General features: G+C 32.7%; 1 protein-coding gene across 2 annotated transcripts in view; it reads right to left on the minus strand.

The window, feature by feature from the left end:
* Positions 1-4590: 4590 nt before the first annotated feature.
* The window catches only part of LOC130826142 (ferredoxin-dependent glutamate synthase, chloroplastic), a 28187-nt gene continuing 15722 nt past the window's right edge, over positions 4591-17055 (minus strand). Inside the window, exons 16-34 of one of the 2 annotated variants that reach the window (XR_009047026.1) lie at positions 16832-16937; positions 15734-15830; positions 13365-13480; positions 12540-12737; positions 12316-12426; positions 11886-12125; positions 11713-11811; positions 10697-10792; positions 10418-10615; positions 10252-10326; positions 9937-10065; positions 9747-9845; positions 8348-8490; positions 8144-8237; positions 6675-6913; positions 6507-6585; positions 6159-6242; positions 5038-5248; positions 4591-4951 (exon numbers count right to left, since the gene is read on the minus strand). Coding sequence is in view for 1 of the 2 variants with exons in the window: in XM_057691689.1 (XP_057547672.1) it covers positions 5090-5248; positions 6159-6242; positions 6507-6585; positions 6675-6913; positions 8144-8237; positions 8348-8490; positions 9747-9845; positions 9937-10065; positions 10252-10326; positions 10418-10615; positions 10697-10792; positions 11713-11811; positions 11886-12125; positions 12316-12426; positions 12540-12737; positions 13365-13480; positions 15734-15830; positions 16832-16937 (2362 nt within the window). In the remaining variant the exon portion in view is untranslated. Of the gene's footprint in view, positions 5249-6158; positions 6243-6506; positions 6586-6674; positions 6914-8143; positions 8238-8347; positions 8491-9746; positions 9846-9936; positions 10066-10251; positions 10327-10417; positions 10616-10696; positions 10793-11712; positions 11812-11885; positions 12126-12315; positions 12427-12539; positions 12738-13364; positions 13481-15733; positions 15831-16831; positions 16938-17055 lie in introns of both variants that reach the window. The other variant, XM_057691689.1, reaches the window with a different exon arrangement.

The raw sequence follows: 17055 nt of genomic DNA on the forward strand, positions 1-17055 counted from the left end.
ATTTGCTTTTTCACATTTCAATGTACGAATTTTATTGTTAACATCTTGAATTATTCATATACAATAATTATAGAAACTAGAAATTAATGAACGTTGAATTTAAAAGATTCAAATAAGATTTCAAGTGACTGTGTTTTAACTTACACACTATCGACAATATGAAAGTCAATTTGCTTGATAAATAGTGCCGAAGTCAAGTATGATGAAGTAAAAAAAAAAAAACAAGGAAAGAAAAAGTACAATATTAGATAATACTCCTTCTACTTCATTTCAAATATCTCATTTACTTTTTACACGTTTGCCAATATACTAATTCTATACTTAATAGCGATAATTGTATATAATTAAAATTATAAAAACTAGATATTAATGAATCATGGCACGAGTCAAACAAGATCTCCTTTGTTTATGTTTAATGCATGCATTAATAATCAATCAATCATCAATAATCAATCAATAATCAATAAATCAATAAAATATGTTAATGAAGATATGACTTGAAACACGTGTTACACTGTCATTAAAATTTTTTTCGCTTTTTATCTATTATTGACAGGAAAACTTTTGATATTTAACTTAATATTTTGGAAAACAATTAATTCATTAATATTTGTTAATTGACTATAATTATATGTGATGATCTATTAAAATATTATATTTTCTTATATAACCAAAAAAACATGTAAATCTTCATTTTAACTTAGATAATAAATATTTTATTACCATAAAATGAATAAGCTAACTAATTTGACTATTTTTTCAGCTACATCCTTCCTTATATCTATCACAGTTGAAGTCTTGAAGAATTTTTAAATATAAATTTTTCAATTATCAATAATTACTAGGAATATATATTTTAATAATGTTGTATAATAAAGGAAAATTCCACATGGTAGCATCCAGTTTTCATGAAATGCTAGTGGTAGCACTTCTATAAGATTTTTCCACATGGTAGTATCCAGTTTATGCACTATCTAAGTGTCGTAGCATTATCCGTTAAATTCTTGTTAGTTTCCGTTTGATTCATCATTTGACAGGATTTTTCCACATGGAAGCATTCAGTCTTTGCTCTCAAATGTTGAATTCACCATTTTAATGTTTAATTTACCGATTAATTTATCAACGCCCTTAAATGTTGTAACAATTAAGTAGATATGTATTAGTGCTTGGAATGCACCTTTTGAACTTATAAAAATGCATCTTTTGAGCTTTTAAAATGCTTCTTTTGAATTATTTATTAGTGTTTGTAATGCACATTTTGAACTTTATAATGTCAATAATTTGAATGAAAATAAAATTGTTACAACATCTAAGAGCGTTGATAAATTAATCGGTGAATTAAACGTTAAAATGGTGAATTAAACATCTGAGAGCAAAAACTGAATGCAGTGTAGAAAAATCTTACAAAATGATGAATTAAACAAAAATTAACAAGAATTTAACGGAAAATGCTACGGCAGTTAGATAGCGCATAAACTGGATGTTACCATGTAGAAAAATCTTACAAAAGTAACTACCACTGACGTTTCATAAAAATTAGATGTTACCATGTGGAATTTCAATATAATATATTATCTACTCACTTTAATAATGATAATATCATAACAAATTCAAAAATTTAGTAATTAAATTTATGTTGTAAATGAATTAATTTTAGAAAATAATATCATTATTTATATCAATAAATATTTATAAAACCCGTGTTTTACACGAGAATCTATCTAGTAAAATACAAATTGTGATTCATCAAATGGAGCAGAACCGATAACCTTAAGTTTGACCCTTTCTCTTCTAATGCCAACAACAACACATTCATTTAATTCACCAGTTCCCTCTCGCTTCTTCTCATTACTTCATCTCTTCAAAATTCTTTGAATATTTTCAAAAAAAACACACAAAATTTGTACTACTAAGCAGTAAGCAGCAATCCAAGAGTCAAATCCCACAAGATGAGCTGAACTTAAACCATTCTTCAACAAAGAACAAGTACAAGTACAACTTTTTTTTATTATTTTTTTTTCATTTACTTTTTACACGATTTATAAAGTAAATTTTAAATCTAATATATTATATATATCTATAAAAAAATATATATTAAGACGAATTTAACATATCTTAAAAAATGAAAAATACACATTAATTAAATACATATGCCTCAAAAATCTTAATTAAATTTCTCTTCTTAAATGAAATAATCCAAACGAAAAAAAACTTTAAATAGCAATTAAGTTGAAAAACAAATATTGCTTTTCACACACATACTTCATTATTATTTATCTTTTTTCATTCTCACAATCTACCCTATAATATAATCAAAAGAAGTACAACCCTTCTTATTAGAACTAGTTATTAGTATATATTGAATATTCCTCCTACAATATTATATACTATATCAGGAAAAAACATATACTTCATTTTCTTCTAAAAAAATTAAGTTTGGGATATTAATTTCATATATATAATACTCCAATATAGTTGATATTGGATGAGTTATTGTAGTAGAAGATCAGCAATAATGGTGATGGTGGTTATAACGGCGGTTCTAGCGGTGTTGCCACTTTTTCTGCCACCGCTTCCACCGCCACCGTTGATGCTTCTGTTTGTTCCTGTTTTGCTTTTGGCTCTTCTTTTTTGTTTGGCCTTTAGTCCTTCTAATAAAATATTTCTCGATCTTCATCCTAATCTTGTTTTCTCCACCACTGTTTAGTTTTTTTATGTGTATTTTTATAACTTCGTCTGCAGAATTTTGATTAGAACTGTGATGATTATCTTTTTGTTACTTTATTATAAAAAATACTAGTACAAAAGACATTCTATTCTGTTCCTCCAAAATAGTCATTTGATTTTAAAGGTTCGTCTCCTCCTTTAAAATACTCTCAAAATATTAACTTTTTCACGTTTTCACGCTATTTAATATTTTTTATAAGATATAATAAAATATGATAAGAGTAAATATTAATAATCTTTGCATTGATATGAATTAAATTAGATCTTATCTGATTATGTTTTAATTTATAAATATTAAAAATAAAATACAAATTAAGAGTAATAAGTAAATTGTGCTAACAAATAATTTGATTTAAAGAGTTTTCATTTAGTTGAGTTAATGATGTTATGTAAGAGAATAGGTAAATAGTTGCTAATTAGAATACAATATACAAGCTTGCTTTGATCAGTAGATTTTTTTTAAATTTTTCTAGCTATTTTTTATTGTTGCATGTAGTAATATTAATACTTAAAATAAAATATATTGTGTTACTTTTTTTTTTATTGGAGGTCCCACTGAAAAATCTCATAAAGGAATTTAATTTTTTTGGCAACGAATGTCTAATCGTAAAAATATTATTTTATTTTTTTCTATGAATTAGAGTATTCTCCAAATTTATCAAAGAAGGAAGAATATAATAAATATCTCACTTTTCAATTCTTCAACCATATAAAACACTTTGATTTCAAAAAATTTAAGTTAAATTAAAGAATTTGCATTTTTATTGTACATAATAAAAAAATTTTAAACTTCAACATAACGAGCATTATATGTCAAATTTAATAAAATATGATACATAATTATTTATTTTGAGTAAAATTTTAAAAAATAAAACACATAATTATTTATTTTTGATGTATACGAAAAAAACATAATTAAATGAAATCCCGTATGATTCGTACAATGCATATTTCAAAAAGTAGAGATATATTTAGGGTTAAAATAATCAAATTGTTTTGCATGGATTAGTGCACACTAATTAGTGTGAACTAACCTTTTAAGAAATACGAGTTAGAGAGTATAACTAAGTAAAATGGAATGTAAGGAGTGTCGACTTATGAATGAAAGATTAAGAAATAGTGCATAATAAAATGTTATAAAGTTATTGTATTAAGACATACACAAAATAATACTTATACAAAAAATAAAATAATACAATAAATCAAATAACGTAAAAACAAGGATTGTTTGTAATGAATAATTAGGAAGCAGAAAATTGATATTGGAGTGGTGACCGGTAATTAGTAGTGTACGTTGATGAGGTATGTTTATGATTATCCTACCACGAGTTGATGAATGATGAATAAGAATATTATGTCTACTCTATTCAGAGATGCAATGCATCTATTTCAGTTTCTGACAATCCAAATTGCACCCAATCAGTAGTTATCATCACACTTCAAAATTGGCTTCAGAAAAGTCTAAAATTCATGAGTCTCTACTCATATCATCAAAATATGAATGTATAGCTGTCACATTAGTAACAATCTCGATGAAACAGATAGCTATCCAATTTTTTCAAAAAGACTAAAGGGAATCCAACTCAAAAACTGAAAAATACACAATACTCATAACGTATATAGAATATAGCATTTCATATAACTAAGGATATCAAATATCAATATGACTTGATGGCTTGTGGGCTACTCAAGTTCAAAATGGTGAAAACTCAGTCCTAAGCTTTGGCTCAATTCGAGTTTTGTTAAGCCGACTCAGCAATTTTTTCATGCACACCATTAAATTTAGACATAAGCAGTCAAAATAAAGTTCCCGACATCTCCAAGTTCTTAAGTCACGGAACATGATATCATAGCAGTTTCGTGGATTAGAAATCAGCAATATATTGATTCAAATTATTAAGCATCTGCACAAGTTATCCATAAATTACACATAGCACTGGTCTGTCTGCAGGCCAATAATAATCAATAACGAATAACAATGATCCAAACATGATCATGTGAACTTTTAAGAACTCAGAAGAGATCTCAAGAAAATAACACCCAAGAAAAAAGGGAGTATTTAAGTACAAGAGAATTTACAGTTGCGTTATATACGGTTCCCCTTATAGAAGACATTCATGAATGGATCAGGTCCCAAGTCGAGATAATGAAGACCTTCATTTCGTGCCAGTAGAATTCAGCTGAAGTATGGGGTTTTGGCATAGACGAGCTCCATAATCGATCCCTATACATTCAACAAAATGGGAAACTGAGGCTCTTCTTCAACTCCAAGCTTATCTGATTTCAAATACTATTTGCAAAGAGTCATACTATGAGTCTGGACATGTTTAGGCAGAGGTTGTGATGTATTTCAGCAGTTTCTCTATGCAGACTGTAAGGTGGCCTCAGTAGTCTTCTGGTCGAATATTGCAGAAGCCTCAGGGGTGTCTTCTTCACTAGGTGGAACCAACTGCCAAAAGAGTGGTAGATATTTGTCCCATTCCTTCAAAATGGCAGCACCTTTGGTACTTCCAGTTTTTTCCTATACAATTAGAAGTTAATTATGGAAGGTTAGTTGTATCTTATTAAAAGTGGATGCTACATTTGTTGCAAGTAAATTTGCAATCCTTTTACACAAAAAAGATCTACAACGTAATTAAACATATATTCTAAGATTATATATTATAAATTTGTAATTACATCAATCAATACTTTTTCATTAATACCATGATTTGACTTTAAAATTTCCATCACTAGAAACAGATTGACTGAGTAGTGAGTACCAACTAATCCAAATCAAGAGCCATGACATAAGCCTTATACTTATGGAGCATGTTTCTCTCCATGTGTATTCAAGAATAATAAAAATGTTACAGAAACTATCATTTCTTTCGTTTAAACCGTGTATGTAAAAGCTCATAAAATAATATATATGCAAAGGCTACAATAGAAAATACACAATGTTAGTGATCTTTAATCATCAAAATTTTCTAGTTTCCTAAATTATATTGTGTTAAACTTCATTATAAGTCATGGTTCCTACAGTAACATAGTACTTGTGAAATAATTACGATGATCGTTTTTCTTTAGGAAAAAAGAAAATAGCTCGGCATTAAAGAGATATAAAAAATGTAGTGGATCAGTTGATTTGTATTTGTAATGTCCATTGTCAAACTTCACTAGAGGATTAAACAAACTAACTTAAATTAAAAGCACGGTCACATTGTCTTTCATAAATTCACGGTTGTTAAGCAATGATCTAATGTATGCCTGGGTCAACTTTCAAATCTTGGCAGAATTATGAAAACCCAAGGTTAGATAAGAAGTAAACTGGATGCTAAATTGCTAATGCATGTGAATCACGGGAAGTCTACAAGATTTTTTGATGACGAATATTATACATGTCGTTATTACATGAAGCTTCAACAATTCAATTCAATTAAATTACTTACAACATGAGCTTCAATAAGGCTCTTTAGTTGCATCTGCCCAACAGGAGCTGTCACTCGCTGAATTTTCACAATTTCCTTGTTTACCTGTATGTAATAGTACATGCAGCAATCAGAATCAGAATATAAATTTCACAAGCAATTCAAAATAAAAAAAGAGGCAGAATAGAGTTGAACAGAGTATAGATCCAAGCTATAGATAAGCCAGTATCAGGTTTTTTAATCAGTTTCAACCGTTAGGAATAGAATGACAAAGCAACAACTATTTCATGTCTGTATACATGAAAATATATGTATCCCTCTGCAATTATATATGTAAGTTTGAAAATAATTTCAGAAATGAAATTTAACCTTCGGAATGAGAGTATTATCTTCATCAAGTATATATGCCAGACCTCCAGTCATACCAGCAGCAACATTTCTACCAACTCTGCCAAATGTAATGGAAGTGAAAGATAAGAAAAGCGTCTTCATTATCTGTGCCACTCATAAAGTACTAATCAAATAAACTGTACTTACTTTCCAAGTACGACAACACAACCACCAGTCATATATTCACAACAGTGGTCACCGGTACCCTCAACAACAGCCTCAGCAAGTGAATTCCTTACGGCAAAACGTTCCCCAGCTTTACCTCTAACAAAAAATTGACCTCCAGTTGCTCCATATAGACACGTATTCCCAACAATTGTAGCATCTTCCGGGCAGAATCCAGGATTTTCGGCAGGAGTAACTACCACCTCACCTCCAGCCATACCCTGCAAATATTCAATTGTTACCATACTAATTGGAAATCCATATAGGATATAAATACAATCCAAATTGTTGGCCATGTTGTAAGATAGAGATGAAGGATACAGGATAAGTGGGTGATAGATTCATACATATGTTGTGCTCACTGTTCACCGTAAGCTCAAATACAAAGTTGTTCCTTATTGTCAAAATTAAAACAATGACAATCTAGGGCAAAAGAACCCGATATAGTCAATTTAAAAACTATTGTGATTTTCTGAACTTTTCAGTCAACTTTCTTACTTAGTGTATATTTAGTGCTAGACGGGGCTAAATGATGTACTCCCTTCCCTCCTTCTCATTCAGCATCGTTTTTCATTTTGGATTATCCCTCTTATTTTGCATCATTTCTATTTTTAAACAATGGTCCACCACTTTTTTTAATCTCATCCATATATTTCAACTCTCTTTTAGTTTCATCTATAAAATTCATTCTCTCTTCATTTATCACCAAATAACCACATTTCCTTGAAAAAAATACAAATATCCTCTTTGCTAATATCCTTAGAGGGACAGAGGATTATAACTATTGTTACCCACAGGGGCAGAGGAGAGGGCAGATGGCTAGAAGCCTAGAATAGACCATGCCCGCCATAACTTCTAAAATTTTCTTATCAAATATGGATTTTGACCCGTCTGACAACTATGATCTAGCTTTTCAGCCTGCTTCTCCTCACCTAGCCACTAGTCATTGACAATCTCTCATGACAATTTCGATTAGTATTGGTTCATGTTGCAAATCACATATTTTGGGATTAAGTCTTTGCATTGTTGCTCAATTTTGGGGATAATAAATTAGTTCAAGTGTACTAGTCTCAACAGCTCTAAGCTTAAGTTGATTACTGAAGTATTTGAAACATAATATCGAGCATAAAACCACTACTTTACCAAGAGTTCATAAACTTGTAATCTTGACCTTTTCAAATTTAACAGAATGGTACCAGTCTAATTTCTCAAAGCAGTTTGAATTTAGAAAAATGTACTCCATAAAGTTCTAGGAAATCCTGCTTGCTGTTTACGTGAAACAGTTGTATACATCTGAAACTACACGAACTCATGAATAACTACAATTGGCCAGTAAATATATTATACAAAGAACATAAATGATTCAATTGAAATGAGAATGTTAGAGCTCGCTGCAGATTCTCCTATAATGAAGTTAAGTTCGAGAATAACAGTGAATTGAATAGCCATACCTTTCCTACATAGTCATTAGCTTCTCCAACAAGGCGGATATTCATTCCAGGTGTCAAAAAGACAGCAAAAGATTGACCAGCACTCCCTGTAAAGCTGCAAGGGAAGAAGGTTGAATGCTCTGAAAGTTTTCAAAGGAATAAAAGTAGAGGAATGAAAGGCAACTCTTCTGCTAAACGATTTTTCATCACAAAGAGACATCTTACGTTATATTCAACTGCCCAGCAAAACCAGTGTCACCATATTTCTTGGCAATAACACCTGCTATACGGCCACAAACAGCACGGTCCACATTGAAAATCTGAACTGTTTTATTGACAATCTTTTCATTCTCAATAGCATCCATAATCTGTAAGGATATCAGAGAAAGCATGTTAAAATTTTGCACAGATAAGCAATACCAATAGAACCTTTGACATATAAATGTATCAATTTTAAAAACTCATCAAGAACAGCTTCTATGGCTTCAAATATCCAAATATTTTGACATATGACAATTCTAACCAACTTACAAACCAGAGAATCAAGAAAGAAACTCAAATTAATCCAAAACAATCCAACTTGTTTTGTGTTTCTGCGACAGACACTCAAGGAGAAAGTCTTCGCAACATAACCGTGAGGCAAGGAGATGACTGACCATCGCTAAATCTTTTTCCAGCGTGTATAGGCTCACTTTTTCATCTCTGAAAATTGCAGTCACGGTAAAATCTTGATTTATTTAATTTAATTATCAGATTCTCCCCAAAAAATTGTAAGGTGAGCTATCCCCTTAAGGACGAACTTTATATAGCGGGTTCACCTTCAAGCAGAGATTGACCTTTCAATTAATGCAGATGATATATTTGAAAACCTTTGTTCATAAATGGAAGTATTGTCAAATTCACTAATGAAGACAGGTAAGCAGAACATATAGTCATTTACATTAATGTGGCCTAATCTATTCCATACACAAATAATTCTTCCTCTCACTAAGTCTGTCACTCTTCATTTTTGCAATTGTTCAATACAACCATCATCGTTACGTTTGTCTCAATGCACTTACAAGACAATACTCTACCAAACTTACTGTTCGTAAAAAGTATCCATGTAGATTAATGAGTGGGTTATTGAACCACCAGCGTATTAGCACAGTGATAATTCAGAAAGACATTATAAAAGGGAACCAAAAATAGGAAAGTGAGCTATAACATGGAAAACAAAAGAGCATTTCTTTTTCACTTTGTTAGTAGTCCAACCGTGAAATGATAGTAGTGAGAAATACCAGCATAAAGACTATCTACACAAAACTGAGCCTCGAAAGAATAGCCTGTTGCATACCCAAACATTAACGGTAATCCTATCTGGTAAACTAGCTACAAAGCTTTTTCTCCCAACTAGCAAGCTAGGTAATAAAAGAATGTGCCAAAGTCAAACAAACATGTATAAGCCATTGCAAGACTCTCAAGGAGAATAAGAAAATACGAACAATACCAACTGCAGCATCAACATAAAAGACAACACATTTGAATCAAAAATGAAAAATTGACATGTTGATCGGACCAAAAGCAATTAATAATTCATTTCAATTTCATTATTCAGATGTTAATCTCTTTGGCTAAAACTTACCTCAGGATCCATAAGTATTCTATCATCCAGTACAGGCCCGTTGGTATGAACTTCCTGGTTCCTGATGGCAGTGCTGCTCAAATTTGGTAGGCCAACACTCTGAAAATAGACGGGAAGGATTTCGCTCCAGTAAGAAGGAAAATAAAACATGCTTTAAGAGATACAGACTATCTAGATAAAAAGGACATACAGAGAGTATATAGCTGAGATCAAGATGTTGGGTTTTCATCAAAGAGATGTCTCTTGGTTTTAAAACCTCTGTTCTCCCAATTATATCATCCAACTTCTCAAAACCCAGCTGTGCCAAGATCCCTCTTACCTGAAATTCATTTTTTTTTAAAAAAGTTATTGCATAAGATAAGGACTAGGCAAGCTTGCTTTCAAACTTTGACCACTCTCCAGCTACATTTATCAATCCTATAACAGCAAAACCAGCACATGTCCCACCAATTTCAGAAAAAACTTAGAGCTCAGAAGCTTAAGCATCAGGCAAAAGGTTAATTACCTCCTCAGCAACATATAAAAAGTAGTTCACAAGATCACCAGGTACACCAGGAAACCGGGCACGTAGTTCTTCTCTCTGAGTAATTTATGCAAGAATAAACACATTAGAAAGACAACCACAGGACAAAAAGGTGATTATAATGTTTATAACAAAATGCTCCATATACCTGGCTAGCAACTCCAACAGGACAGTTGTTCGTGTGGCAAATGCGAGCCATTACACAACCAGTAGCTATCATTGCCAAGGAACCAAAACCATACTCATCAGCACCCATTGCCGCAGCCATCATGACATCAACCCCACTTTTTAATCCTCCATCAACTCTAAGAATGACCCTTTCTCTAAGTCCATTTGCAAGAAGGGTCTGAAATATATTTTCAGAAATATATTATTAAAGATATTATAGCCAACAAGGTACTCTTTGTGACATTTTTGCTACACAAACCTGGTGGGTTTCTGTGAGTCCAAGTTCCCAAGGACCACCGGCATGCTTAATAGAACTTATAGGGCTGGCTCCAGTTCCACCATCATGTCCTGATACCTGTAAATCAATCAACAGCAAGTTGAGTCCATTGCAAAACTGGAAAAAAAACATATGCATGTCCCAATAAAGGATTTCTGTAAACACAATTCTAGCATCCTAAAAGCCATGAGAAAAGGATCATCAATTCTTGTAAATCTACATGAGCAAATAGCTCTTTGATTGGGCCTCTAATATCAAGTAATAACAAAAATAATCTATTAGATGTTCATATAACACCATAATAAAAAAGGAAGTAATGAACATTCATTTGCAAGAAAACCTCTTGCAGTTAGGATCCCATGCTTCAGATTCAAAATGTATCTTATGACTTATCAGGCCATGACAATGAGACATCTGTCCCAAAGTTAAAGAAAAACGAAGAACTGACCATTTCAAAGCTGACATGCAAGCATGGCATAAACATTGATATATCCAGAAAGAATTCTCACAATAAGACCCACCATTCGCAATTTATACGATGGAAGCTGAAAAGTGACAGAATCGGTTGAAATATTGCACATGAATTACTCACAATAAACCTTATCACTATTCACTACAAACTACACGTCACTAGTGAGTAGTGACCATACCAGTTCAATAAAAATGAACTAATATTCGATACTTTATCCCATACTTGCCAGTCACCAAATAAACATGATTACAATAATACCCAATCCTTAATCCCATACAGCATATCTAAAAACAAAAGGAAAATATAAAGCTTTTAAATCCATTTATTATTTTCAATATATTTTCCGCTAAATCAGATGTTCATTAATCAAGTATAAAGTATCAAAACATTTGACCTTCATAGTAACAGAACCAAATTACAACAAGCAACCGAGAAGAAATGAAAATTGAAGAAGCGGTTAATAATCACCTATGAGGCAGAGGAAGGCAACTATGTTAAATGAAGGTACAAAAAAAGACTCAAATACCTGGATAACGTCAGCATTACCCTTGGCTACACCAGAAGCTACTGTGCCAATACCAGCTTCCGCGACGAGTTTCACTGATACCTTGGCTTTTGGATTAATCTGTTTAATTTCCACAATTAGCAAGAGCTACATTTATCGCATGGGGATTTTCTATGATCTCATAGGCTTTTTACCTGATGAAGGTCATAAATTAACTGTGCAAGATCTTCTATAGAATAAATGTCATGATGAGGTGGTGGAGAAATAAGAGGAACACCGGGTTTTGAGTTCCTCAGTCGGGCAATATATGCACTAACTTTCTTCCCTGGCAACTGGCCCCCTTCACCAGGCTTCGCACCCTGTGCAATTTTGATTTCCAATTGATCGGAATTAACCAAAAATGTTGGAGTAACACCAAAACGACCGGATGCAACCTGAAAAAGATCAAAAACTCTCATTATTCAAAAATTAAGTGTCAACTTTCCATAAGAACAGAATCAAGAATCTGTATGAAATTATATCTAAATTTTTGGACTCCACAGATGCTCATCTGAAGCAATCAGAAAACTATGATAGCTACGACAACGCAAGGAACTAACTAAACCGCAAGTAATATCAAATTACCTGTTTGATGGCACTGGTTGCAGTATCCCCATTTTGAAGACCTTTTAGATGAGGAAGGGTAGGAGAATACCCATCAACGACATCTGTGAGGGGGCGCCATCTGATTGGATCCTGAGAAAAACTAATACCATCACTAACAACGACCCAAACACTGGAGAAAATGGTATTCACAATAAGAGGATAAAGATGGTTAAGAGGAGATTTTTCTAGAAGACACTGAATACCTCACCACCTTCTCCTGAGTTAGATTTCCCACCCAACCTATTCATTGCAATGGCAATTGCTTCATGAGTTTCCCTAGAGATAGCTCCAAGAGACATCCCACCAGTACAAAAGCGCTCAACAATAGACGTAGCAGGTTCCACTTTACCAATAGGGATTGGTGATCGGTCACTTGTGAACTCCAAAAGATCACGAAGCACCTAACAAAAGGAACATGCTATTTTAGTAAAGCTCCACTCTATAGCTATTTTCTCCAAAAATCGTAAATAGTCACAGGACAAAACATCCATCACTTATCCCTGGTGGGATAATGGTGTTCATGAATACAGGAGCAAGCAACAAAAATAAGAATATAAATCCTAATTTGATGCAAAAATTAGCTCTCTAATTGGAAACTTTTCGCCGCAGGAACTATTACAAGGTTAAGTAAAGAAATTTTGAGAAACGGGATATAATTATTCAACACAATGACAGATTAGCGAATTAGTTCAATTCTCAAATCAGAAGATTCAGATACAAGCTCTCAAGATACTCTAACTATAAAGTCTAACAGTGAAGCAAGTGATAAGAATGCAAGAGAAAGCAAGTGAAGCAAGTGATTAGCGAATTAGTTCAATTCTCAAATCAATATGGAACAACAGAGAAACAAGGAGCCCATATATAGACTGAAAATCTAACAAACTGAATTAAGACAACAGTAAATAAAACAAGAGATACTATAAGCGCATTCCTCTAGTTGTACAGTATGAGCAAAATAGTCAAAATTAGGCAATCAGAATGAGATGCAAGATTACTTCTATGTCAATAAGGGCTAAATAAAAACTCACGCTGACAGGTCTGCTAGCCAAATGCTGTTGATAAACTGCATAAGCACTTTCACTTTTGTTGCGGACAGCTTTGTGCAGCAACTTTGACATCTCTGGATTGTTTACATGATATTCCCCTTTGAAAAAGAAAAACAAAGTCAGAAATCACACAACATTTTCAACATCAAGTAGACAAAATGAAGACTTAAATGAGCTACAAGGGTATTTTTATGTATAAAACCCTGTTTAATTGCTTCACAGCAACAAAATAATAAAATGTTAAATAGCAGAGTCAAACATATTTACATTAGGAAGATCATGTTCCAATATTCTAATATGAAGCATAGAGAAAAATCAAGCAAAAAGAAACATTATTTTAAAATACAGAACCAGGATTGGGATTACGGCCCAAGACCTGTACTGTATAGTCATGTCAACACCTTTTCCATTTAGATTACACAAGCGCAAAGGTGGCATTGTAAAATACTGCTTCTTTCCCTTTGAAATTAACCTTTTATTTGAAGTTGGAATATTGATTTGTAGTTGGAGAATAAGACAAAACACAAGTGGATGAGAATATGAGATGAACTGATGAAGAGAGAGAATGAGTTTGCGGATGAGATTAAAAGAGAGGGAGTAAGACCATTCCCAAAAAAATGGTGCAAAGTAAGTGGGATGAATCAGAATAAACATGTGAAAGAGGGAGTAGCAAGTAAACAATCAATTTTTAAATATAGACAAGGAAATAATTCAAAAGATTTGAACACATATACTAGATAACTTCTCAAAACCCCAAGAATCTATTTACTGACTATAATATAAAGTCATAAACTCCCTGACCCTCACAAAACAGAGCAGCAATGCAGCAGCCTGCAAGGCCTTCTAGAATAAGTTATTCAAAACCATTAAGTTAAAAAAGGTAACATAACATGAACCTTCCCAACACAATTATATATTCGTGTTTGGAGAAAATCAAAACCAGGGGAGTGGGATTATTCTGAGAAAATCCAGAGGAATTAATCAAAAAAATTGTAAACGTTGATATTATTTCTGAAGATTTTTCTGTTAACAAGATAATCTAATTTATTTTAAAGTTTTTCAAGCTGCAAATACTTTCAGAATATTGAGTACCCAAAAACCATCAACTCAGACTTTTCATCATAGCTGATACTGGCGGACACTTGACACTCCAACAAGGATAAGGGATCTTTATGTGACACTTTAATGTTCACCCCAACACTTTCGAAGGACATTAACAGATGAAACGTGTAAAGAGAGAAAAGAAACATCTGAAACATGAGATTGTAAGTATACATAAAATTAGAATAGGAACACGAACGATGAACCAATAAAAAAGTCAACTTGAAACATTTACATGTTGGTTATAAAGACCATGCAAACGTTTTCTACTATCCCAAATATATCTATACAAATGACTAGTCACGGGCACCCAACTCTAGCTATATGTCAACATCCCAGCTCCCTATGTCCAGGGGCAGAGCAAAGATAATGGAGGCCGTGTTTGTACTTTCCTTTTCTAAAAAAACGGGCCCTCTATTAACTATTTTTAATGAGCAATTTCATTTGAAATAAAAGTCAAACCTAGAATAGAGCATACCTTTTTAACAAGCAACGAAAATCAATCCCACATAGTAATTTATGTAAGATATTAACATGATAAAAACATAAAGTAGATGTATGAAAACCAACCCAAATATTTCGAAAACGATAAAAGTAACATATGGTTGGATATTAAACTAAAGAGACATAATGAAGACTGAAGAGTTGCTTGAGGATTTAGTCATTTAGCCATGTTTTGAGGAGACATAAAATTAGGAGGGTCAGTGAATCATCTTGGGAGGATAATAAAATAGTAGTAAATAGCATGCCCATTTTCCAAAAATTAAGTTCGTGGGGTTCAAACTCAATACAATGCATTTAATGTAAAAAGCTTATCAATTTTTCTACTCTAAGTTACTGATTCACTTCGTATTTTTCAATATAAGAGGCCCTTAATTTTGGGGGCCTTGTGCGGTCCAGCACCCAGCACGCCCTTACAACCGCCCCTACGCATGTCAAAAATCATGAAAGCTGACAAGTCTAACCTAGAATATGACTCATACCTGATACCACCCATATGAGTAAACAGCAAAAAAAAAAAAAAAAAAAAAAAAAAAAAAAACACTAAAGGCGGGTAAATCTGGCCCAACATGACAGCACAAAATAAGCTATTTGTTACTATTGTGGCCATACACTTCAAAATTCAAAACTCTAGTTAGTCAAGTGCAAAGTTTCCTCACTCAAAAAGGAAAACCAGTGAAAAGACACCATGTCATTATCTTGTCAAACTCTGGAACACGCACAACTAAACAACAGCAAGCAAGCAATACCTCCAGGCCTAAATTGTATGAATCCGAAATTCTCCAGTCTTTTGGCTGTATCCTCGGAAAACGCCTTCACCCAAAACGACAAAGTCTCTCGTGCAAGCTACAGAAAAGAATACAGCAGAAAAGTCAAAATTAACCATGGACTGTAATCACCATAACAAAAATTAGCAATTATCACCAATTGTTATCTAAAGAACATGCTCATCATAAAGCTAGTTTTATGCATGTAAAGCTAAGGCACTTTTTTATCACTATAGATATAGAATATAGTTGCTAAAAGTATCTCTATCTCTCCACACACCACCAATATACCTTCACCAGCAGTTATTTATTAAATATGGACAGGGACTACCAAGATTAATCTAACATTGTGCACGAGTATCGTGTGCTCGAAAACTTGTTATTTACGATGATAAATTTAAAACTACAGTTACCCTATTAGTGATAAGTCCAAGGATTTAAAAATTTGGATAAAAAATGTTCTCCAATATACTTCCTCTGTTATTTTCTTCATTAATTGTATAGTTTCTCCTTTTATACGAGAGCTTTTGAGGATAAATAGTCCGTTCGGAAAAGGGAAAACAAGCTACTTTGTGAAATCAGAAATCAAATAAATTCAAACAGCTGGGTAAAAGCAAATCCATCTAAATGTGTGTGTGTTATTTGATTAGCACATAATAACCATTCTCATAGTTACAAGAATCCGGAAACTTCCCTCCGAATTCCGTTTAGGAACCTTCGTTTCCAAAACGCTACATTAAAGTTTCTGAAACTACGTGTCCTTTTTTTTTCAAACCCCAAAACATTTAGTGCCAAAACCTTCTTTTTCCTTTGCTTTTTTATTGTTCCATTTTATTATTATCTTACATTTTTTTACTCCTTTTATTTTTTGTTGTGAACAAAAATTGTACCTAAGTTTCCCAAACTCTAAATTAGCGTTTGTTGTTCCATATTCCGTTTCTTGTATCGTATCGAATTTCGTTTTAAGTAACAATGACTATTCCATATGCATGCTGTCAAATGCATGAATGTCATACTATAAGATGACATATAATGAACTATAAAGATTTATATACAGATCCATCAGCAACTTAAGCTTACCTCATCAAGAGTCAATCCACCAATGCTAGAGACACTCCCTCTGAAAGCTATATCCATAACATCTTTTCCCAATCCATATATCTCAAATATTTGAGCCCCACAGTAACTACAGTATGAAGTGAGAGCAAAACTCAATTCATTTAGAATTGCGGAAAATTTGAAGGACTACCAGGGGGAAGGAAGGGGAACAGACCACAAGAAAGTAATAATGTTGAAACTAGAAG

Source organism: Amaranthus tricolor, chromosome 10 (genome assembly GCF_026212465.1).
Source record: "Amaranthus tricolor cultivar Red isolate AtriRed21 chromosome 10, ASM2621246v1, whole genome shotgun sequence".
NCBI classification, from domain to species: Eukaryota; Viridiplantae; Streptophyta; class Magnoliopsida; order Caryophyllales; family Amaranthaceae; genus Amaranthus; species Amaranthus tricolor.